The 25,391-nt window shown below is 27.3% G+C and overlaps 1 protein-coding gene across 3 annotated transcripts in view; it reads left to right on the top strand.

Annotated features, from left to right (window-relative positions):
* The window catches only part of LOC100197180 (serine/threonine-protein kinase D1), a 43,986-nt gene that overhangs the window by 8,604 nt on the left and 9,991 nt on the right, over positions 1-25,391 (top strand). For all 3 annotated transcript variants that reach the window (XM_065805762.1, XM_065805764.1, XM_065805763.1), the window contains 9 exons: positions 859-930; positions 1,866-2,110; positions 4,224-4,301; positions 4,375-4,695; positions 4,862-4,934; positions 6,776-6,882; positions 7,599-7,655; positions 22,895-22,999; positions 23,092-23,199. In XM_065805762.1, the coding sequence (XP_065661834.1) occupies positions 859-930; positions 1,866-2,110; positions 4,224-4,301; positions 4,375-4,695; positions 4,862-4,934; positions 6,776-6,882; positions 7,599-7,655; positions 22,895-22,999; positions 23,092-23,199 (1,166 nt within the window). The remainder of the gene's footprint in view (positions 1-858; positions 931-1,865; positions 2,111-4,223; positions 4,302-4,374; positions 4,696-4,861; positions 4,935-6,775; positions 6,883-7,598; positions 7,656-22,894; positions 23,000-23,091; positions 23,200-25,391) is intronic.

The raw sequence follows: 25,391 nt of genomic DNA, 5'->3' as shown, positions 1-25,391 counted from the left end.
AAGCAAAGCTCTTGTTATGTTGGACTCTCTGAAACTGTCCGACTTATCAAGATTTCGAGACTTATCGACACAGAATGACTCAAGAATGTTTTGGTGTCGGTTATTTAAAAACCACATATAACATGCTTTATCCAAATCCTTATTCACATTCTCACTCTTTTTTCAGAAGTTGTATTTTTTTGACTGATTATATTGTTTTTTTCTTTTTACCATGATTCTCCTTTATTGAATTTATAGTATATTATATTATATTATATTATGTTATATATTAATTTATATTATATTATGTTATAGCTCTTCTTGTTAGCTTTCTTTTAGCAACCTTCGACATTTTTATTAAAATTTAATCAAAAATTAACCAAACCAAAGATATCAGTAAAAATGTTTAGATTTGTTAACTTATATTTGACGCATATTTGTTAACTTATATTTAACTTTTGAAAGTTTGATAGTCATTAATAAGTAGCATTTAATTGAAGCTTAACCAAATCGAAGATCTCAGTTAAAGTGTTTAATTATGTTTAATTATATTTGAGGCAAAGGTGTTTTATTTTCGAGTGTTCAAACTGGAAGTTTTGTTATTATAAGCACTTAAATGCAATTAAATGCACTTATGATGTACTTATATGCAATTCAAATCAAAAGTCCTAGTTAAGCGAAGTTTTTTGCCGAAGGGACCCCAAAAAACAATACGAGTTAGCAAATAGTCTGACTTAACCAGTGTACAACTAAAGCGGATGATTTTAAAGTAAGTGGATAAGAAAGTTCAAGGGGAATTGAAAATTTGTTCGACTTAGCAAAAGTCTGACTTATCCAGGGTCCGAGTTAACGGGATTCTACTGTAAAATTTTTTTGTAGATTGTAAGTTTAATTGTCATCGAGACAAAAGATGTACTGACTTAGCTCCAAGAAATTGTTTGGGTGAACGAGGTGAATTATTTATTTTTCATTTTTTGCATACATTAACTTTTTTATTTTGACTTATATTATTTTCTTTATTTAAGTTTTTTTTATTTAACTTTATTCACTTTTTAATGTATCTTTATTTATTTTTATTTAAGTTCTCTTTATTTTTAATTATTATTTTGTTCCTGTCAAATTAATTACTGAGGCTACACAAATTATTGTTAGACTCATGTTTTTAAAGATTTCTGTTCTAGGAATCTCCTGGAAAAAGATTTCTGGTCTAGGAATCTCCTGGAAAAAGATTTCTGTTCTAGGAATGTCCTGGAATAAGATTTCTGTTCTAGGAATCTCCTGGAAAACATTTGCAAGAAAATGCAAACTGTTGAAACTCCTGATAAATTTATTATTTTTATTTGCAACAGTTTTTCTAATTTATTTTATAAGCTAGAGTTACTTAAAAACTTTTTACTGCTTTATAATATTATACAAAATGTTTAACAGTTTACTATTTTTTTATGAGTGAAGTATAAATACCAATTATATTACAATTATCATTTAGTTATTATTTCTTTTAAAAAAAAGAAAGGTGTGTGTTTAAAAAACTTCTGATCAGAGGTTTTTTATTTCTTTTTTATTCAGTAGCTAAATATATTTTTAATGTAATTAACTGTAAAGTGCTTGTATTTTTTAATACAAGTTTTTTAGAAAACTATATTATTATGCCCAAAACAAAATCAAGAAAAATAAAAATAAAAAAACAAAATCAAGAAAAAACTAAAAATTGAAAAACTTATAAAAAACTTATTTCATAAACTTTTTGTTTTTTGGTGTTTTTAAGATATTAAAACTCTTAACACCAAATTTTATCAGATAAAGTTTTTTTTAAAGTTGTTTTTTAAATTTTTTTTAAAAGCATTGTATTCCATTTATTATTGACATAATATAAAGCCTTTCTTTAGGTTTGTCTTCGGATGATATCTCTGACTCAGAAAATACAAATCAAGATGCATCTGACTTTGAAATTGCAAGTCAAGAAAATGAGGAAGAAGATTTAATAAACTATGCAAAGCAAGAAGTTTCTGAAACCATAAGTAACCAAATTCCACTTCAGCGTCTTGCAATGTCAGTTCGTAACAGAAAAATGAGAGGTTCGAAAATATTGAAATCTGGCTGGATGGTTCATTTTACTGAATCTGACAAATCAGTATGTTTATTGTTATTTTTTTTTATAATAATATTATTAAATTTTTGGGTTTAGTATGTGAGGTATTGTACCTGTACCAGTATTGTTTGGCTTTTTTTATTTCATTTAAAAGTAGAATAAAGAAGCCATACAATACAGGTAAATTTAAATCTCAGTTTGTAATGAGATTAATTGTGGTAAGGTATTTTTAAGCAATCAAATATTTTTTTTAAATTTATTATCTTAAATGTAATTATTAACAAATTTTATAAAATTTAATATTTTTTTTGGTGTATGTGTGGTTGGGTGTTTGTCTCAAATTTTAAATTCTAGCTTAATTGTTAATTGCTTGTTTAATTATGTTAAGTGCTTGTTTAATATTCCTTATGTTTTTTTTAAAGAAATTTCATAAAATCATATTTAAAGAATAAAGGTTTACATCAAGAATAAGATTGCAAAGAGATAGTTGATATTCTAGTCATTTATAGATTAGATATTGTCTTGTCTTGAATATGTTTGGTGTTATATGTTTGAGATATTATCTTGTTCAAAGGTATTGAATATCAGCAGTATCCCCAAAAATTTTCAGATGGAGAAAAATTAAAAAGTGTGGCAAAGGGTTACTACCCCCTTAAATAATTTCTAGAATAGCTCATGTAATGTTTTTGTTCCAAAATTGATAACATTATATTTTATAATTAAAATAAAATGTTGTGAATATAGTAGCATGTAAAAACATCAAGACCGGGGTTCTTGATGTTTTGTTGTTAGCGCTACTGGACATGCAAACATTTGCATGTCCATGTAGACATTGCTACTGTTTACATGGACATGCAATGTCTATATGGACATGCAAATATTTGGATGTCCAATAAGCTTGTAAGCTTGTTCAAAAAGTGAAAGATTTGCTCCTTAGTATCAAATATCAACAGTTAAACATGGTGGTGGCAGTGTAATAGTTTGGGGATTTTTCTATTGTGATTCTAGATTTAAATTGTATAGAACATATTTGGCAACATCTTGACCGTCAGTTGAAGGGTAAGAAACCATATAATAAAAATTATAATCATTTGCTTTTGGAAATGATTATAATTTTGAAAATTCCCATAAACGTTCTTACTAACTTAGTTGACTTCCTTGTTATTGTCAAGCAGTATTAAAATCTAGAGGTTATCCATCAAAATACTAATTTAATGTGATGAAAATTTTAAATAGTATCTGTTTTTTTTTAACTTTTTCATTTGTTTATAAACTTTAGCAGTTACCATTTTTTTGAGTTAGGTATTCTATGTAGTCACACTAGAGAAATAATTATTCTATGTGGTCACGATAGAGAAATAATTATTCTATGTAGTCATGCTAGAGAAATAATTATTCTATGTGGTCACACTAGAGAAATAGTTATTCTATGTAGTTATGCTAGACAAATAATCTGTAAAAATTTGGTTTATTGTCAGTGCAAAGAGTTTTAATTTAAAAAAGCTTGAAATTTTTAGCTGTTTATAAACTTATGCATGCTAATGTATAAACAATTAGGTTATTTATTAAATTCAAATCAGTTTGTGTGGTGCTGAAATCAGTTGCATCATCATCATCATCATCATCATCATCATCATCATCATCATCATCATCATCATCATCATCATCATCATCATCATCATCATCATCATCATCATTATCATCATTATCATCATCATCATCATCATCATTATCATCATTATCATCATCATCATTATCATCATCATCATTATCATCATCATCATAAACTTGCTGTGATGATGATGACATATCTTTGCAGACTTGCTGTCTACATTTTGACAGTTAAAAGTTAAATAAGTTTTAGCTTTTTTATTGTGGTTGATAAAAGTTGATTTTTTGGTAAAAACTTATAGATATATATTTGTATATGTGTTTGTGATGTAGTGCCAATTCACTTTGGCTTATAGCATGCTATAAGCCGAAAAATATCAAATTTAATCCCCACTACATCCTTGGTATTACAGTGCTTAGTTTGTGTTTTGGAGTAATAAGAATGATTTTTTTTTCTGATAGTGTGCAATTGTGTGTAACGACTTGTGGTTGCTAAAAACATTTAACATTTCACTGATAATATATAATTAAATTTTTTTTTTAGAAAAAAGTGAATTACTGGAGATTAGATACAAAGTCTATTAGTTTTTATGAGTCTGACTCTTCTAAAGAATCTGTCAAGGTATACTTGTATATTATTTGTAAGTTTTTATGTAGCTTGATAATAGTCATATTTGGTAAGTTTTTTTAATTAGGAAATACCTTTATCAGAAATATTTTCTGTTGACTCAAACTTGGAGCCTATGGTAAGTCGTCATGGTCGTGACCCATATTTGTTTACACTCAAAACAAGTACAGAAATATATTACTGTGGTGAAAGAGACAGTTATGATGCAAATGGCTCTATCATTGCTTCATTACCTAAAAGTGGTAAAGGCACTCGTATTGCTATATCTTGGGCAGAAGAAATTAGAAGTGCATTCCAATCTGTTTCAGTGAGTAGACCAATTAATTTACTTGATGAATCAGCTGAAGAGTCTAAAGATGTAGAAGAATCCATTATAAACAAAAATGTAGTAAGGATTTTTATTACTTTATTTTAGTTTAGAGTTGTATGGTTGGTTGATTGATTTTTATATATACATATTAATATATATATACATATTTATTAATATGTATATAAAATATATAAATCATATGTATGTATTTTTTGTAAACTTGTTTTTTTTTTTTCTTCTTTAGGATATTAGTCTTATATACCAAGTCTTTTCAGATGAAATTCTAGGATCTGGTCAATTTGGTATAGTTTATGGAGGTATAATAAAGAATAGCATAATTTGCAATTGTTTTAACAAAATTTACTTTAAAATGATTTAAATAGAGTTTTAATTCAATTTATTTGGTTTTTTTATATATTATTAATATTATTATTATTATTATTTTTTTACATAATAATAAAAATCTAATCATGGCTTTTATACATGTCCTCATTTTTTGGAAAGAATAAAAAAAAGACTGGTTTTCAATAGTCAATCAAAAAAGTTATTTAGAAATCAGAGTTGTTAGTCCTTGGCCTTGCCTTAAGGCCAAAAATTGAGGCCTTAGCCTTGATCTTAACCTTGACCTTAAAATTTTTGATTTCATTGAATTCTGCACATAACCTTGGTCTATTTTTACAAAATGTGGTTTTATTGTCACAGCACTTGCTACTTACAGTTTTGTTAATAATTGGCCTTAATGTAAGGCAAAAATTAAAGTTTTTGAAAATGTCTTATGTAGGCCTTGGTCTTAAAGCTCTTAATCTTGTCCGTGGCCTTGGTCTTGGCCTTGGCCTTGTATCGTATGGCCTTGGCCTTGCTACTTTTGGCCTTGTTAACAACTCTGTTAGGAATGGTGTTAAATATTTTTATTTGTTTTTGCTTTGTTAAAATATGATTAAAGACAACATTATAGCAAACATTTGAGAACAACAAAGAATTTTAATTTCTTTATTAAATGCATCTGATTTTATAAGAATTAATGTAAACTGATTTCAAGTTGTTCAACCATTGATTTCTTAAATCTAATTTAAATTTTAGCTCAAAAATCTCTTTAATGTTTAAAAGTGTCATGATTTTTTGTTGATGAGAGTTGATACACTTTTTTTGAGTTTAAAATTTTTTGTTTAATTTGAAAATCTATTTTTGTTGCATAATATGAATTCATTTGAATTCATCTTTTGTTTGGAGAAAATATGAAGAGCTTTCATAGCACAGTATAACTCTTCATATATAAAAATTTTACACAAGAATTTTACAAGAAGCTTACACAATACACAGAAAACATCGTCAGGGATAGTGCAAAACCGCATAACCAGCATTGGCTACTATATTTGGATATTATTAATTTTAACACCAAATATCTATTGTTGACATAACAAAACTCATGAATAATACTCTTTATACTAAAATGAGCCCAAAGTCTATGGAAATAAAAAAAAAAAAATTTTAACGTTCTCCAGTGAAAAATCTGTAGCGCAGATATGCAGTATTATCCAACTCTAATTATGTGGTTTTGCACTATCCCCAACGATATGAGAACAGTTTGCACAAATCACAGAAAACATATAAGAAGAGCTTACACAATACACAGAAGAATCATATAACATTATTTTTATTGTATAAAATGTGAAAAGTTGTATAGTTACTGTAGTGTAAGTTATTTTATTATTTAGTTCCTAAAATTTTTGTTGTATTTTTATTCATAAACAATTATTGTTTATGTTACTGAAATGTAACTTTATTCATTGACATATAGTAAGCCATAGATTTTTTAATTGAAAAAATTGATATTGAGGCTATTTTAATAATAAAAAGGAAGGAAAAAAAAAAGAATAATAAAATTAATTTCATTTACGCAGTTTTGCAATCTCTAGATATAATTGATTTGATTTTGATTGGCTAGTAAAGTTACTTGTAATTTTTTGAGATTTATAGTTAATTATTTTAGGTAGTGATTTTTTTTTCACAAAGATTAAATTGCATTGAGTTTTTATTGTTATTTACAAATTTTCTAGTCTTGAATATTAACCTAACTTCAAGTTTTTATTTACAAATTTTCTAATCTTTGATATTAAATTTTGAGATATAAAGAATACTCTGAGTTTTTTACTTTTAGGTGTTCATAGAAAAACTGGTAAAGATGTTGCTGTTAAAGTCATAGAAAAATCAAGGTTTCCTTCTAAAGAAGAAAGAGCTCTAAAGAATGAAGTCACCATTTTGCAAGTAAGATAGATGTTTTTATAAAATAACTTTTTTTATAAATATTGTTTGTCACATCAACTAAATACAGCCACAGGCACAGCGAAGTGTACATGCGTAGACTGGTGTCATCAGACTGTTTTTAAAACTTTTATGAGGGGGGCAACCATTGGTTGAAAAATTGATTGGTTACCCCTTCTAGCGAGTCTTGGCAGTTGGTTGAGTATATTATAAGTGTATATATATATATATATATATATATATATATATATATATATATATATATATATATATATATATATATATATATATATATATATATATATATATATATATATATATACTTATAAAATATATTCTATAATCAATATAAAAACAACATAACCTATGCTCATTGTAAGAGGTTTCATTTAAAATTGAATCAAAAAATGCCAAAGTCATGAGTTCTTCGCTGATATACAACAGATGGCCACCAGTAGCCGAAATTTACTGTTGGCTGATTTGGGAATGGAAGGATTTTTTTTCTGATAAAGTTTTTAAAACATTTATTATTAGATGCAGCATAAAGAGCTGTGAACTATGCTTTGATGTAGACAGGCACAACCATGCTTTGGTGTAGACATGCACAATAAAAATACAGATTAAATCAATCTTAGTTCTTTGTGTCTAATTGACTTAAACTGTCATCTAATCTTAAACATAGAAAAAAGAAACTAATATAAAATATTATTATTTTTTAGAACATAAGTCATCCAGCTGTGGTCAATCTAGAGAAAATGTTTGAGACACCAGAGAGAGTAAGCAAATTTATAGCAAAATAACTTTTACATTTTTTTTTAATTTTTTATTTATTTTACATCTTATACTATATCTTTAAGGAAGTTCTAGACAATCAACTTTCAAATAAATTTTTAGGTATAAGTAAATTTGGTGATTGTAAATTGTAATTCTATAGATATATTTCAAATATCAAGCCATGCTTTTTTTTTTTTTTTTATGTCAACAAATAAAATTAAAAATGTGTATATTCTTTACCAGGGCTCAAATTAGGCGTATTGCGATCACGAATTCTTAAATCTGATAAACGTGGTAGTGGTGTAATAGGCCTTGTTTTAAATATAAAATGCTTAATGCATAGGCCTAATGCGATAATTGACATCATAAAATTCTCTTTATTTTTTCAAGACATTAACATTTTTTAATTACTGCAATAATATTAATTACCGCAAAACAAGTTAAATGTTATTTAACTTTTTTATTAATACTATAAAGAATGTTTATTTTATTTTCTTTTTTTTTAATACTAAATAATTAAAATTAATATTCCATTTTTTAAAATGTTTGGTGTTTGGTTGTTTTCTTTCTTTTCTCAACATTTGCATAAATGAATTAAAATATTTTAAATTTTTGATTTTTTAAAATAATTATTTCTTCAATTTCTAATTGCGGCTTTGCAACCACAAATGATTTTTTATTTAAAAAAGAATTAGCAAGTAACAATTTAAAAAATTATGTTAATTTATTTACTTTATTTATTAAAAGTTTATTAATTTATTATTTCATTATTAAAATTATATTGCTGTATATATCGTTTATTAAAAAATAATCGCTGCAATTTAACTTGCGTTATAAAAAAAAAAGTTTAACGTTTTGTGCAAATTTTTAATGCAGCCATTTTATTTGAAATTTAATTTTGAGTAAAAGTAACAAAGGGAAATCAAAAAAAATTTAAAAATGATAAAAAGTCGCTTAACTAAAATTGCTTACTGCTCACATAAAATAAATTAAGGCCTAAGTAACTAGCTCTACACATAACGCTTTAAAACAAGGCCTGGTGTAGTGGTAGAGCGCTCACTTTATAAGCGAGAGGTTCCAAGTTCTATCCCCACCACATCCCTGGTAGTACTGGGCTCAACTTGTTTCTCTGCGTAGCAGCCTTGTTAGTCAAGGTTCGTGTTTGAGTTATAGAGTTGAGAGAGGTAATAACCATAATTAAGTAGTCTCCTCATCTGTAGTGGCCTTCTTGACCTTGGGGAGGTGAAACCTGCAAGCATTAAACCAAAAATTAAATTGTAAAAAATTTAAATAAAAAAACAATTATTAGTTCTGTTCAAAGAAATTTTCTGAAAAAATAACTCAAGCATATACTTAAACTTAAGCAAATATAATTCGATTTATTAAACCAAATTTTTTTCTTTCACTTTTTATTGCAAAACAATTTGAATAAAAAAATTAATTATACTTCAATTTTTAATAGTATGCTAGAATAAGAAACAATAAATTATAAAAAGCGTGGTATCTAATCTTTTTTTGCTTTGATCTTACTCATTTTGTCTATAGATTATAGACATGTATGGTCTATAGGAATTTTTTTGCATAAATATGAATTTTCAAGTTTTATGACGATAATGTTTTAATTTATTAATTAGAACAATTCTATTTTTTTACTTCATTTTTTATTAAACGTGTTTTATGTTATTAATTTTATAAACTGTATAAAACAACAATAAAACAGTGTCACAATATTGTTTTACATTAACACAAGCTCTTTATAAAATCAAAACAACTTTGCAGTCTGTTTTATCGTTATTTTATAGCTTTTTATAACAATAACAGTTCAATAAGCCGGGTGAAGAAAAAAAAATTGCTTTTACTCAGTAATATGTTAGATTTACATGAATAAAAACTTCAGCAATTTTGCTCAAACTTTTATTCATGTAAAGCTGAACAATTACTCAGCATTTTTGGAGTAAATTGCTTAGCTTTATGCGAATAAAAATTTGAGCAAGTTTTCTAAAAATTTTATTCACGAAAAGCTGAACAATTACTCCAACACTGAGTCAAAGCTTTTTTTATTCACCCGGCCTACTCCTAATACTCTTTAAAAGTAACACATGTTTTAAAAATAACACATGTTTTAAAAATAACACATGTTTTAAAAATAAGACCTGTTTTATCATCATTAAATAGTTCTCTATAACTAATTAAAGTGGGTTAAATTTTGTAATATTTGCGTTTTTACTTTTACGTATCATGTTATTAAAAATAAATACTAAAAGTAATATTGTAATAGTATTAAATATGTTACTTGCTCATTACATTATAACTTTATTACACTATAACTGCAACTTAAATTTTAAATTATAACTTAATCTGTAAATTATAACAGTAACTTATGCTATTTTAAATTCTGCCAAACGAGAAAATTATAAGATAATATGAGAGATATTATGTTAAAAAATAACAATTACAAACTAATGTAGAAAAGATACAATTTTATACTAATCCCCCCTTACTGCAAAGCCATGCCAGGAATGAGGGGATTGAGTTATTATTTTGCGTTTTTACGGGCCCTGTTTATTATTTATAACTGATAGTTCTTTAAACAATTTATATAGTACTAGGTAAAGTACTACATAAATTATTCAGGACCTTTAAGATATGGGTTATGGTTAGTCTGTTCCACACCCGACTATTTCTAAACTTGTTCTTAATTTGGTCTCTATACTTCGATAATTTTTATTAAACAGCAAAAAAATTATTTGATTTAAAGGCTTTTGGTTAACAATTAATTTACTATAAAACTACTTATTTGCTTCAATATTTTTGCATATTAAAATTTTTTACAGTATTTTTTAACATAATAATCTTTAATTTTTGAAAACTTATGGCTATAATAAAATTTTAACCTTCGCATTAAGATTTATTTAAAAAGAAAAAATGGACACAAAAAACAGGCCTAAGGGACCTAGTTATGTCAAATAAGTTAGCTTTATTTGTTTGACATTTTTAATAGAAGCTTTTCTGTAAAAAATCATTCAATTTTTTTGTTTTTAGTGCTGAGTTTGGCATTTAAATTATCATACCATTTCCTGTAAAAAATCATTCAACTTTTTTGTTTTTAATGCTTTTTTTAATGCTGAGTTTGGCATTTAAATTATTATACCTGTTCCTTGTGCAAAAAATCGATACTTAATGCTAATGGAAACTGTCTAGATTGTAATCACCGAAGGTGACAAAAGTATAAACGATTTCAATTCAGATATAAAAATATAACGGACATATAAAAAAACAAAGCAAAAAAGTCCAAAATATCCATACAAAATAATAATTCCCAAGAGGAAAAGTATAGAAATTTACTTGAGAAACAAAAAATATTTTTCTTGAGAAAAAAAAAAAGTAAACTTTTAAAAAAAATTGCAAAAAAATATGTTCAACATAAAAAATATATTCAACATAAAAAAATATCAAAAATACTTATAAACCTTATATTATAAATTATATTATTGTTTAATTATTATATAGCTTTTAGTGAATGGAATGAAGATTATCAAAACTTTGTTTTGGCTTTTAGAAAACAATCCACATTCAGAACATTTCTTAAATTCTGCTATGTAGGAAATTTCAAAATCAGTTATAAGAGAAGGAATTCGAATTAAAAATGGAACAAAATTATTATTGAAAACACTTGTTACATATTATCGTGTTATATACTCTATTTATTTATTTAAAAACTCAAAAATGTGGCTAAACAGATAACAAATAAGAAACTTATTTTGTGAAGTTGCTTTTCTTTTTTGAAAGTTTTTGAAAGATTTATTGTTGGATGTTTGGATTAAAAACTAAAAAAAGCAAGGCTAATTAATGAATAATCACAATGACATAAACCTTTATGTTTTTATTTGAAAAGGGAATTCTTGGCTTTTTGTCAATGATTATATGTAGTCAGTTTCAGTAATGAAACTACTCAATAATCATTTTTAACTATAGACACCAACTTGAAGGTAAGCCAAGTTGTCTATCAACACAAAACAACACAACAGTAGCATCATAAAATTAAAAAATACCATAGTATATTACAGCAAACTCTTAACTCAAACCCAAGGAAGAAATTAACTTGTTAGAGAATGTTATTTATTGGGAGTATAATCCATAAATAAAGGCTCAACTGAAGTGAAAAAAGGCTCGACTGAAAAAACTAGCTTAAGTTATTAAGGGTTATCAAGTTATCCAGAGTTTATTGTACATATTTGAACTACTAACAGCATACAGATGGAAACATTTACAAAATATAAACCCATATAACTTTATATAACATGTTAACACATAATAAAAACATTCATTACCACATCATATGACATAAAAATGCTTATCAAAAACTATAAATTAAGAACATTTATAAATACAACATTATTTGAGTAATATTTCATTCAATGGCATACCTTGTAATGCATCTTTATCAAATTTAAAAAACAAATTATCAAATGACTTGGTTCTGGAACATGCTATATAGTAAATGACCGAATAAATAGTTTATTGCGACCAGGGCTGCATAAAAATTTATAGATCCTAAAGTATAATTTTTTTATTCAAAATTCATGTTATGTTTTGTATTTATATGCATTTATAAACATCATTATGATCAACATGATCATCATAATCATCATCATTATCATCTTCTCTTTTGACAAATACTACACCATATAAATACTAAAGTTTATATAAATATAAAAGGATATTGTATGCTAACATCTAAATAAATAGCATACATGTTTATATCCATAGTATGTATGCATAAAGCGCATCTTGGAAGCTTTTATTCTTTCTGGACTAAAAGTTTGGAAGCTTTTATTCCTACTCTTCAATTTAAGTCAAACCTCATTCTACTCCACATTTTTTACCATTTTGAGCAGTTGCTTTATTAATCATTTATTGCATCTTTTTTACAAGAACATCTCTCTTAAGAACAAATGCCCTTTTATTATTCCAAGAAGCCAATGTAAAAAGGTTTGATGTTAAGCTTTGTTATTCTCAGTTTAGGTTCTAGAGACTTTTGGTTAGTCTTCAACAAAGTCATTAACTAAAGTTATAATTAATAAGATTAAGTCTAATACTTAATCTTATTAATTATATAATATTTAATAATATTTAATTTTTAAAAAGCGCTAAATAAGTGGTTCCAATTTTCAAAACTCTAGAAAACATCTTGGCCTCTCTAACTATCCTACGATTAGTTTTCACTCTGTTATTAGTTTCTTTATATAAAGGTTCTGAGATTATTAAATTATTTCTTACTAACTACAGTAATAAAGTTATTCTTGAAGGCCTACACTCTTTTTTATTTTAAGTAACTTTAAGGGTACCACAAGAGTACCACAAGGTATCTTGTGGTACTCTTAAATCTTTGCTTCTGTATTGTTTCTTACCTACAATATCAATCTTCATCAAAATTTAACATCTACAGTCACTCTATTTGTTGATGACTCAACTTTTTACTCTTGTCTTGACAAAAAATCTTACTTTTTGATTGCTTAGAACAAGCAGCTGATTTTTATTCTGATCACTCTTCTGTAACAGCCAAAGGTTTGTTGTGGCTTATGGATTTAAATTCTGGTCTTGAAATCTGCAATTTTTATTAGACAACAAAGCTCATTTATTTACTGCAAAAAAATATTGCAATAATGTTGGTATTCATATATTGATGAATAACAGCCCTCTCACTCTCAGACAAAGTCTAAAAGCACATTGTAAATGTAATGCGGTCGTGGTGTAGTGGTAGAGCGCTTGCGTCATAAGCAAGAGGTACCAAGTTCAATCCCTATCACATCCCTGGTAGTACTGCGCTCAACTTGTTTCTCTGTACAGTGGTCTTGGTTGTCAAGGTGTGTGTTTCAAAATTATATAGTTGAGAGAGGGTTATAACCACAATTACGTAGCCTCTTCGTCTGTAGTGGCGTTTTCAGCCTTGGGAAGGTGAATTAACATAAAAAAAATAATAATAATAAATTAGACCTGCTTTATCTGGCAAGCTTGAGTCACTCTCCCATTCTTATAAGGTTGCATTTCTTTTCTTTTTTCTATAAATATAATCATCATGTATCTATCCCTTCATGCTATAAAAACTTTTATTAACCCAGTTTTTTTCCTTGCACATCAAAAAAACCTTATAACTATTAGCCATCTTCATGTTTTTCTTTTATATACAACCTACAACTTTTCAAATCTTCAGTTAACCATTTCCTAGTATTTTTACTTATTTTCTATTTTAAAGTAACTCGTAGCTTAATAGTGGTTGCTTGCAATCTTGTTGGAAGTAAATTATAGTTTGAAAATATATAAATGTATGTCAGTATTTAATAAATAGTAAATGTAAGTATAAAATTATAAAATATAAAGTATTATAAATTTTTTTCTAGTCCCGGCTATCAACCCATGCTAAATCTTATAGTTTAGCCAATGCCAGGTTTGCAAAAAGTCTCATTTTTAGCCGGGGCTGGGGCCCTGGCCACTTGACCAAAGATATATATATATATTTCTTTGGTCATACTTACTAATGCTACATAGAATTGGTTGTGTGAAAACCAAGACTTTTTGAGATTAACACCAACTTAGTCAAATGTTTGACCCTGACTTTTATTTATTGTCATTGATTATTATTAATAAAGGTGTTTTATCTAAATGATTTAACTTAATAGCATTAAAGTTAATAGGAAAAATTGAAAAACAACACAAAAATTTATGAAAAAAAGTATATTAAAAAAAAAAGAAGCAACTTAAAGAACTTAAATGACTTCAAAAAGTCAAACACATCTATGACTTTTGAGCCACGTCTTCTTGTTCTCCTCCCAGCATCCTCTTTTCCTCTGATGACATATGAGGGACTAACCCTTCATCTAAAAGATGAATTATCTTCCCCATTTCAGCACCATTAGCGGAAGACCCTCTGTGACGGAGGACCCAGATGCTGGGAGCAATATGATAAAAATTGAGCCAAGTTGAGTCTATATACATATCTTTGGTCCCGGGTAGAAAGGGCATAAGTCAATTTGACCAACTTTTTGCGACAGCGGTATCAATGTTTGAAAATTCCTACGTGTAAGTTCATTATATCCTTACATAATTAAGGTATTTTTATATTGTATATATTACATTCCTAATACATGTAACCATTAAAATTCTTGATACTATGAATATTTAACAAGATAAATCTACGGAAAAATTTTTTTTTGTGAAAAATTGACTTAAGCCCTTTTTACCCAGGACCAAAGATATATATATATTTCTTTGGTCATATATATATATGATATATATATATACATATATATATATATGTACATATATATATGTACATATATATATGTATATATATATATATATATATATATATATATATATATATATATATATATATATATATCCGGCCTTGTTAAGAAGCGCTACGCAGCTCGCATTTTGCTTGCGAAAAGGCGATTTGCCTACGCGTTCAGCAGTTTTGCGCTACGCAAAAACTTATATCTTTTAGAATATTTAAATTATCTTTTGATTACCGTTAACGTGACGTTTATTCAGAAGAAATAAAGTCGTAAGTAAAAGCATTTAACCGCAATTGTAAAATAATAGATTTTTTTGTTAAAGAAACAGTTTGTTTCATAATTTTTTTTTTGCTATTAAAAATTGGTTAGCAAAAAAAGTGTTTTAAGTTTTATCTTAAGGAATTAAATATATAAATTCCTTTTAAATATAAAAATTATTTTTAGTCATAATAAGTTTAAAAAATGCACGATTTATTTTGATGTAAATAGTTTATTAATAAGATATTTTGTTTATTGTTAATTCAATAACGTAAAGTTTTAATGACGTTCATTTAATTTACAAAAATAAATTATGATCACGAATATGTTATCGGTAACTGATAAATAACAAAAAAAAACTTTATTGTTTAAAAACATTATTAAAAAGAGTTCACAAATTAAATAAGAAAAAATGTATTAACAGTTAATAAAATAACCAAAAACCAAATATAAAATCATAAGAAAATAAACAAATTTTTACGTTTCATGAAAAAAAAATTTTTTTCAAAATAAAATTTAGTTCATATTTGAAGAAAATAATAAAAATGATTTTTTTAATAAGAACTTAGATTTTATTTGTAACTTTTGTTATAGTGAGAAAAAAACAAACTGTTTGTATGATTTTTAACGCGTTAATAAAATAACTTTAATTACAATGCGGTACTTGAAAAGATGCGAGTGACGCAATATAACTTCTAACGATGCAAAATATATTTGCTGAGTTGAGTTACTTAGAAATGCGCTACGCGTTTTCGCTACGCAGCGTAATCTCGTAACAAGGCCTGATATATATATATATATGTATACATATATGTATATATATATACATATATATATATATAGATATATATATATATATATATATATATATATATATATACATATATATATATATATATATATATATATATATGTATATATATATATATATATATATATATATATATATATATACATATATATATATATATATATATGTATATATATATATACATTGCTCCCATTACTGTTTAGGCAGTACTTGTTGATGTTGTTGTTGTTGAAACAACTGTACAATAAGCAATAATTACTAAAAAATGTTATCTAATCAAAAATTACACAATTTATGATAACACTAACTACAAACAGACTTTATTATGTGTTTCATCATGAGAGTACACTTGTTTGCTGGTAAGAACAACATTCTTGCTCTCAACAAAGCCAAATCACATTTTAGCAAAGTGCACCACTAGAAAGGACAACACTCTTGATGTAAACTAAGCCAAGTTGTAACACTTTGAAACCATGGAAACAACATAATCACTTACAAACTATAAACAGTAACATTAGAACACATAACCAGGCTTGGTCAGGAAACGGGTGCTATTGCACTCTATATTTGACCACACATATAATATTTAGTTGTGGCAACATGGCCACAGCTTTTTAGATGTTTTGAGAATATTTCAAAAAGCGCAAAAAAAAAATTAACTTGATGGGAGACAGCTACTCAAAAAATTAACTAAAAAATTAATAAATTCTTAACAAAGAAAAAAACTTGACTTAAACAAAATAAATTACATTTAGAATAAATTATTTCTAAACTTCTCTCTTTTATAACTTTTTTATAAAATTAGGCGACACTTATATAAAAAGTAACAACTTACTATTAATGATCGTTTAGTAAATAAGCAAACATTCTACAATTTATCAAAGCATATAATATAATTCTTTATTAAAGTATTTATGTTTTACTTCAACAAGATTCTAATAAAACTAATGGTAGTTGAATTATATAATAAATAAAAAAGTAAATATATTTTTATGACCATTTCATGGTTTGTGTAGTTTGCAATATATAATATAAGCTTATAATATTTGAAACAACTCTTCTTAAGTAAGATAAACAAAAGCAATAGTTAAATTATTGCGTTACTATAAAAAATTATAACGATCTTTTCTTTTAGCAGAGTCTTTATAATGTTTAAAAAAATTCCGAAATACGCCAGACCCCTGAAACAGCGGTCTATAATGATCAAACTGCACACTATATGTATACATTTCTGTATATATATATATATATATATATATATATATATAGTTTGTTGCATTTGGGAAGCACGGAAGAAAAAAAGTGATTTTTATGCCAACACATATGTCACTTTTAATTACTTTTGACTTTCGTTCAACATTTGCGCGTTGGACGAAAGTCAAAACCATTAATTTAATTACAAATTAATCGTTTTTTAAAAAAACCACAAAAGCGCAAATTTAATTGACCAGAATGTTTTTCAAAACATTCTGAATGTTTTTAAGACATTCTGAATGTTTTTAACAATATAAACAATGTTTTTATTTTTATTTTTTTTAATCAAATGTTTTTATTTTTAATTTTTTTAATAAAATGTTTTTATTTTTATTTTTTTACTGTAAATCATGAGCGGAGTGTTGCTACATCAACTATCTTATAGCCTGACTCGCTAGGGAGTGCTGCTACATCGACTGACAAACAGCCTGACTCGCAAGGGAGTGCTGCTATATCGACTGACAAATAGCCTGACTCGCAACGGAGTGCTGCTACATCTACTATCTTTTAGCCTGACCCACAAGGGAGTGCTGCTACATCGACTGAGGGTTTGGTTGGGGCAGGCAGTCTATAAATTAATAAAAAAAAAATTCCAGTCTTGCATTTTAATTTTTACTTTTTGTCAACAAAATATGGAAAAAACTTTCTGACAACATATAAGAGCTATATATATATATAGTTCTATATACAACCTGTAGATGTTGTCCGAAAGTTTTTTCCATATTTTGTCAAAAGTAATTAAAAGTGGCGTATGTGTTGGCGTAAGAATCACTTTTTTCCTTCCGCTCTTCCCAAAGACAACAAACTATAGATCTATATATATATATATGTATATATATATATATATATATATATATATATATATATATACATACATACATACATACATTGATATGTATATATTAGGTCTAGGAATTAATTCATGCGCTTTTTAATTGAAAATTGAAGGTTTATTTCAAAAACTAAATGGATGAATACATTAATGAAAATAGTGTCCATCGCTAGTCACTACTTTTGCCCATCTTTCTGGCAATTTACGAATTCCGTGTCGAAAAAATGCTTCATCCTTAGAAGTGATCCAATCAGAGACCCATTTTTCGATATTTTATGAAGAAGTGAAGCGCTGTCCAATCAAATCGTTATTCATGCAATCGAACAAGTAGTAGTCAGAAGGAGCAATGTCCGGAGAATACGGCAGGTGGGGTAACACTTCCCATCCGACATTTTCCAAATAGTTTTTGACAGGTTTTGCGACACGTGGTCAAGCGTTATCATGCTGAAAAATGAGTTTATCATGTCTGTTACCCCAATCTGGTCGTTTTATGACCAGAGCTTGCTTCAAATGCATTAATTGTCGTTGATAACGTTTTGAGGCTTTGAGGCGTCTGGAAACTGTTGATTGTTCAACACCTAAGGATTTTGCAAGGTCCTCTTGCGTTTGACAAGAATCCTGATCAAGCAATGCTGCCAATTCTGCATCTTCAAATTTTTTTGGCTGTCCTGGTCGCTCTTGGTCTTCCAAACAAAAATCACCACTTTTAAACCGTGCAAACCACTTCTGACACGTTCGCTCAGCTAGAGCATGGTCACCATAAACTTCAACCAAAATACGATGACTTTTGGCAGCACTTTTCTTCATGTTAAAGTAATGAAGAAGAATCCCCCGCAAAAACACTTTATCAGGAACAAAAATTGACATTATCAGTTAAATTAAAAATAGTGTTGTTTACGCTTAAATCAAATGATTTATAATGAAAATGATGCGCAACAACAGTGATCTTCGCACGCATGCGTGGCTAAACGAAACGCTGAGACAATAAGCTAGTTCCCTTGTCCCTTGTCAAACCGCACGAATTAATTCCTAGACCAAATATATATACATACATTGATATGTATATATATATATATATATTAATAACTTTATATTTTACTTAAGTCAATCAGTTTATTTTACTATAATATATGTTATAAATTGATATATAAAAGGCATATTACATTCTAAGTAAATTATGATTTTATTTTACCTTTTGCAAACTAGAAGTTTTTATTGCATTAAATTATTAGAAAAATTTAATAGTTAAAGGTAAAATACATTTATGAAGAGGAAGCGGAACTGCTTTACAAAACTGCTGATTTATTTAGTGAGTAGGCTTTTTAATGTATTTGTATGTTTTTGTTCTGTATGGGCCGCTGGCACGGTGCTGGTTCACCTGTAAGTCACTTTATATAAATGTATGTTAATGTTTTGTTTGACCCTCTGCGCTGTGTTCATTAACTCGTAATTCACTATATATATATATGTATGTTTACAGTCACCTGTAAGTTCCTGTATGTTTATTCAATTATTTATTTTATTAACTTTGATGATTATTAATTTTTAAATTTTATTGAAAGGAGTTGTGTAGAAAGTCTCTTTTTTATAAAATCGATTGTACAAACATTTTTAAAAGACTTACATTTAAAGAATAAAAAAATTAATCTATATTATTATATTATATAATTATTTATTATTATTCTCAAAAAAATATTTTTTAACTTTATATAATTTAAAAATTAAAATTAAAAATTTTCATTTTATAAACAATTAATAAAAGTAAATCATCGCTTAGTTTAAGCGCTTTGCTAATATTAAAACATTTGATTACGAAAGATTATTTACAAATTTAATTGTTTTAGTGTGTCAAAAAGTTTCGGACATACATGGAAACATACATAAATTTAAATGTTCTCAAAACATCTAAAAAGCTATGGCCAAGTTGTGGCAAGTATAATTTGCATGGTCAAGAAGAGAGTGCAATTGCACCTGCTTCCTGACAAAGCCTGCATAACACACATAGAAATACTTCATATATAACAGATATTTACACATTTATGACGCATAAATACTTACAAAATATAAACCCATACAACCTTAACTCATTTAAACACAATAAATAACACACTTTAACACATCATGACACATAAAAACACCTAAATATATAAATTAAGAAAAATATATAAATAAGGAACATTTACAAATACAACCTTATTTGTGCAATATTTGTTCTATGACATACCTTGCAATGCATGTTTATCAACTTTAAAAAACAAACAATCAAACAACCTGGTTTGGTATATTTTTTTTGTGTTATTCACCTCCTCAAGGCTGAGAAGGCCACTACAGATGAGGAGGCTACTTAATAGTGGTTATAACCCTCTCTCAACTCTTTAACTCCAAAACATGAACCTTGACAAACAAGGCCGCTGCATGGAGATACAAGTTGAGCGCGATACTACCAGGGACGTGGCGGGGATTGAACTTGGAACCTCTCACTTATGAAGCAAGCGCTTTACCACTACACCACTACCGCATAAAGTTATTTAAAATCGATTACAACTGGGGTTTTAGTAACAACAACTAGGTTTTTAGTAACATCAACTGGTTTCCAGTAACAAAATTTATTTAATTATTAATAAAAATTGTGTTAGTAAACCAATTGTTTATAGATTAGTACATTTGTAAATACAACATTGTTCGCATAGCATTTATTAAATACAACATTGTTTGTGTAGCATTTATTAAATGACATAATTTATAATGAATGTTCCTCTATTTTAAAAAAAAAGCTACTAAACGATCTTGTTCTTGGACATGAAACATAGAGTTGACCATGTGAGAAGCTTTTGAGAACAGCAACTAGAATAAACATCAAAAGTTTGACCTTTGAAACGAGCATGGTCTTAAAGCTCTTAAAGATAAAAAACACAGATAAATATACTTTAAATATAATTGACAAAGGACTTAAATTGTCTTATTATTGAAATGCATGAGTTAGATAAATTACCTAACTTTAAAATTTACTTTACTAATTTAAAAATAGCATAAAGTTTATCTATTACTACAGAATTTGAATTCACTAAATTATTATCTAATATAAAGGTTTTAGATCTTATAACTGGTTAAGCAAATATTAACTGATTATAATAGAGATTTAAGCACACCTTATCGCATGGTCAATACATAAAAGCAAATATTATAAGTCCAAACATGCTAAATCTTCTTTTAAAAACTCTGGGTCAAATATGCACAAATAAATAATAGCAGCTGCGTTGAATTAATCATTAATTACAAGCGATTATAATAGTATTTCAGGCACGGATCTAGCGTTTTTTCATTATTGAGATTCCAGACATGAAACAAATTCAAAATATTTATATGTTTATACTTATGTCAAATAGGGATGATTTGCAAAATATTGCGATGACTGGCGTCTGGTAACAAAGAAACCCTAAAATTTTGGCCACAACTGCCCCAAACAAGAGCAACAAGTTGATAAAATATTTTTTGTACTATTCTTAAATAAATTTATATTTATCGATAAATTCTAAATTTCATACAAGTCTCTTAGTGTTTAAAAATTATGTCTATACAAAGTTTGAATGGACCCCCTTAATTTGAGTGGGTCCATTCTTTTGAACAGATCCATTGTTGAACAGTTGATTATTGTATTAAGCACTGATTGCATATTTCATATTCCAATTCTAGCATACATATACAATTACTCAAATTTCGATCACATACATACATCTATACATACATACATACATACATACATACATACATACATACATACATACATACATACATACATACATACATACATACATACATACATACATACATAAATACATACATAGATACATACATAGATACATACATGGATACATACATGGTATGAAACTCAATAAATCAAAATGTATAGTCAGCAAAATTATTGTCACATATTCCAATTTCATACTACTATACTCTAATCATAACTAATATCTTATCATAACCAATATTATACTCATCTCAACTATCTCATCTTATTACAATAATATACTCATCAACCATACTCAGTAATACTTAGCTGAAATTGTCAACCACTACCTTGGCATCTTGCTTAATGAGAATCTTGATTAAGATGAACGACAAATAAAACTGCACAATACTATCAGTTCCATTTCTACTTAAGCCCCTTAAGCAAGTTGGACACACAGTCTAACCTTATACAAGTTTACAGGTTTTAGCCATATGATATACAATACTCCAGTTTTTACTTCATGCAATCCTGCAAAAAATAAAAAATTCAATTCCATAAAAATGCCTTGCGATTCATTGGAATTTATGTAACCAACTTGAGCTACTTCAGTATTTGCTATGACATTAAATAACTACTAGACAGGGTCTGTATTTATAAACTAGAAAGTTTCATACCGGCTCTGCTGCTTATTTAGTGCATAAATGAACGACGAAGATTTAGGTAAATTTTTGTAGATTAGTAGTATCTTTTTACCTAGTTATTGTTTGATTGTCACTGACTGCTACTTTTGTTGTAATTTCCTTTAAAGGAATTAGTTGTGACTGAAATGTTACATCACTGACATAAAAGTGATTAGGTTCAGGTTATGGTTATCTTGACTCTCTAAATAAAATGATGAGTTTATATACATAAAAGATTTATTAGAATTTATACATAAATTATTTAATAAAATATATTTTTGTTTATTTTGTTTAGTTGTTGATGATGGGCTAAATAAACAAAGTGTTCTATAAACTGTTATTTAAAAGATAAAAGGCTATGTGTTTTGTATTTTTTAGATATTTGTTGTAATGCAAAAAATGAAAGGTGACATGTTGGAAATGATCTTAAGCAGCAAGTTAGGCAGACTAACAGAGAAGCAAACTAAGTTTATATGCCATCAAGTGAGTTGAAGCTTTTTGCTTATGCTTAAATATTTTCATTAAAAATTTTCATTAATCTGGTAATTATTGTTATTTGTTAATCTAATCTTAAGATTCTGACAGCTCTACATTTTCTACATCAAATGGACATAGTGCACTGTGATCTAAAGCCTGAAAATGTTCTTTTATCTGGTATTGAATCTAAGGAAGGCTTTCCTCAGGTATATTTTCTCATATATCTATATATATATATATATATATATATATATATATATATATATATATATATATATATATATATATATATATATATATATATATATCAGGCCTTGTTAAGAAGCGTTACGCAGCTCGCATTTTGCTTGCGAAAAGGCGATTTGCCTACGCGTTCAGCAGTTTTGCGCTACGCAAAAACTTATATCTTTTAGAATATTTAAATTATCTTTTGATTGTCGTTAAGGTGACGTAACGTAACGTTTATTCAGAAGAAATAAAGTCGTTAGTAAAAGCGTTTAACCGCAATTGTAAAGTAATAGATTTTTTGTTAAAGAAACAGTTTGTTTCATAATTTTTGTTGTTGTTGTTAAAGATTAGTTAAAAAAAATAAAGTGTTTTAAGTTTTATCTTAAGGAATTAAATATATAAATTCCTTTTAAATATAAAAATTATTTTTAGTCATAGTAGTTTAAAAAATGCACGATTTATTTTGATGTAAATATTTTATTAATAAGATATTTTGTTTATGGTTAATTTAATAACGTAAAGTTTTAAAGACGTTCGTTTACTTTATGAAAATAAATTATGATCACGAAAATGTTATCGGTAACTGATAAATAACAAAAAAAAAAAACTCTTTATTGTTTAAAATAACCAAAAACCAACTGTAAAATCTTAAGAAAATAAACAAACATTATTTTACGTTTCATGAAAAAAAGAAATTTTTTCAAAATAAAATTTAGTTCATATTTGAAAAAAATAATAAAAATGATTTTTTTAAATAAGAACTTAGATTTTATTTGTAACTTTTGTTATAGTGAGAAAAAAACAAACTGTTTGTATGATTTTTAACGCGTTAATAAAATAACTTTAATTACAATGCGGTACTTGAAAAGACGCTAGTGACGCAATATAACTTCTAACGATGCAAAATATATTTGCTGAGTTGAGTTACTTAGAAAATCGTTACGCGTTTTCGCTACGCAGCGAAATCTCGTAACAAGGCCTGATATATATATATATATATATATGTATACATATATATATGTATATATATATATATATATATATATAAATATATATATATATATATATATATATATATATATATATATATATATATATATATATATATATATATATATATATATATATATATATATATATATATATATATATATAAAAACAGTATTGGACAAAACATTTGCAACCAACATCGAACAATGCTAAAAAGTGTTCCTAATTTTACATGTCTTAAAAACGAAACGAACAATACTGCCACAGCAAACAGTTCAGGAGTCTGGAGTCATAGCATGCCATGACATGAGCAATCAGCTGACAGGTGACAGCACACAGGCAGAATTTCGTTGACAAGTACCATTTTGCAGCAGACAAAACAAGTGCAACTTTTTTGGTTTGTTTCATTTTCTTAAGTCTGGTCCGTGTCAACGTCACGGAAGTTTTTTAATAATTTAAGGAAGTATCCAGGAGTTTCCAGAAGCATGCAGAAGCTTCCAGAAGTTTCTAGAAGAAGCATCTGGAAGCATCCAGTAGCATCCAGAAATATCCAGAAACATTCAGAAGCATCCAGACGCATCCAGAAGCTTCCAGAAGCATCGAAAAGAAGCATCTAGAATCTTCCAGAACAGGTTCACACAGGTTCATTTTACAATATAGCTCCCGACAGTCTTGGATTGGAACTAAGAAAGAAATTTATTGGCGATTATGTAAGTGGAACATCACAAAAAAGTATTTGTGATAAATATGGCGTGAAAAAATGGACCGTATCAAGACTAAGATCCAAATCTCGTTCTACAGGGAAGTTGGCAGCAGATAACAAAGGTGGAAGACCGCGTTCCACCACTTCTAGAGAGGATTCTATGATTGTCAGATCCTTCAAGAAGGATCCCTGGATATCATCAGTCGAGATACAAAAGCAATTAAAGTTGCCTGTATCGGACCGAACAATCAGAGGATGTGTTGTCGGATCTCAACCCTATCGAGAACCTGTGGGAGTTCGTCAACCGCAGAATTAATCATGAAGGTGTTTGTAATAAGGATCAACTGTTTGAACAAATCCAAAAGGCCTGGGCAGCGATTCCACAAAGTTTCATTGATCACCTGATCGAATCTATGCCTCGAAGATGCAAGGCTGTGATCGACAACAAAGGATTCGCCACAAAATATTGATAGCGAA

The sequence above is a fragment of the Hydra vulgaris genome, chromosome 09 (genome assembly GCF_038396675.1).
Source record: "Hydra vulgaris chromosome 09, alternate assembly HydraT2T_AEP".
In the NCBI taxonomy this organism is placed as follows: Eukaryota; Metazoa; Cnidaria; class Hydrozoa; order Anthoathecata; family Hydridae; genus Hydra; species Hydra vulgaris.
This window is presented reverse-complemented; position numbering and strand designations above follow the sequence as displayed.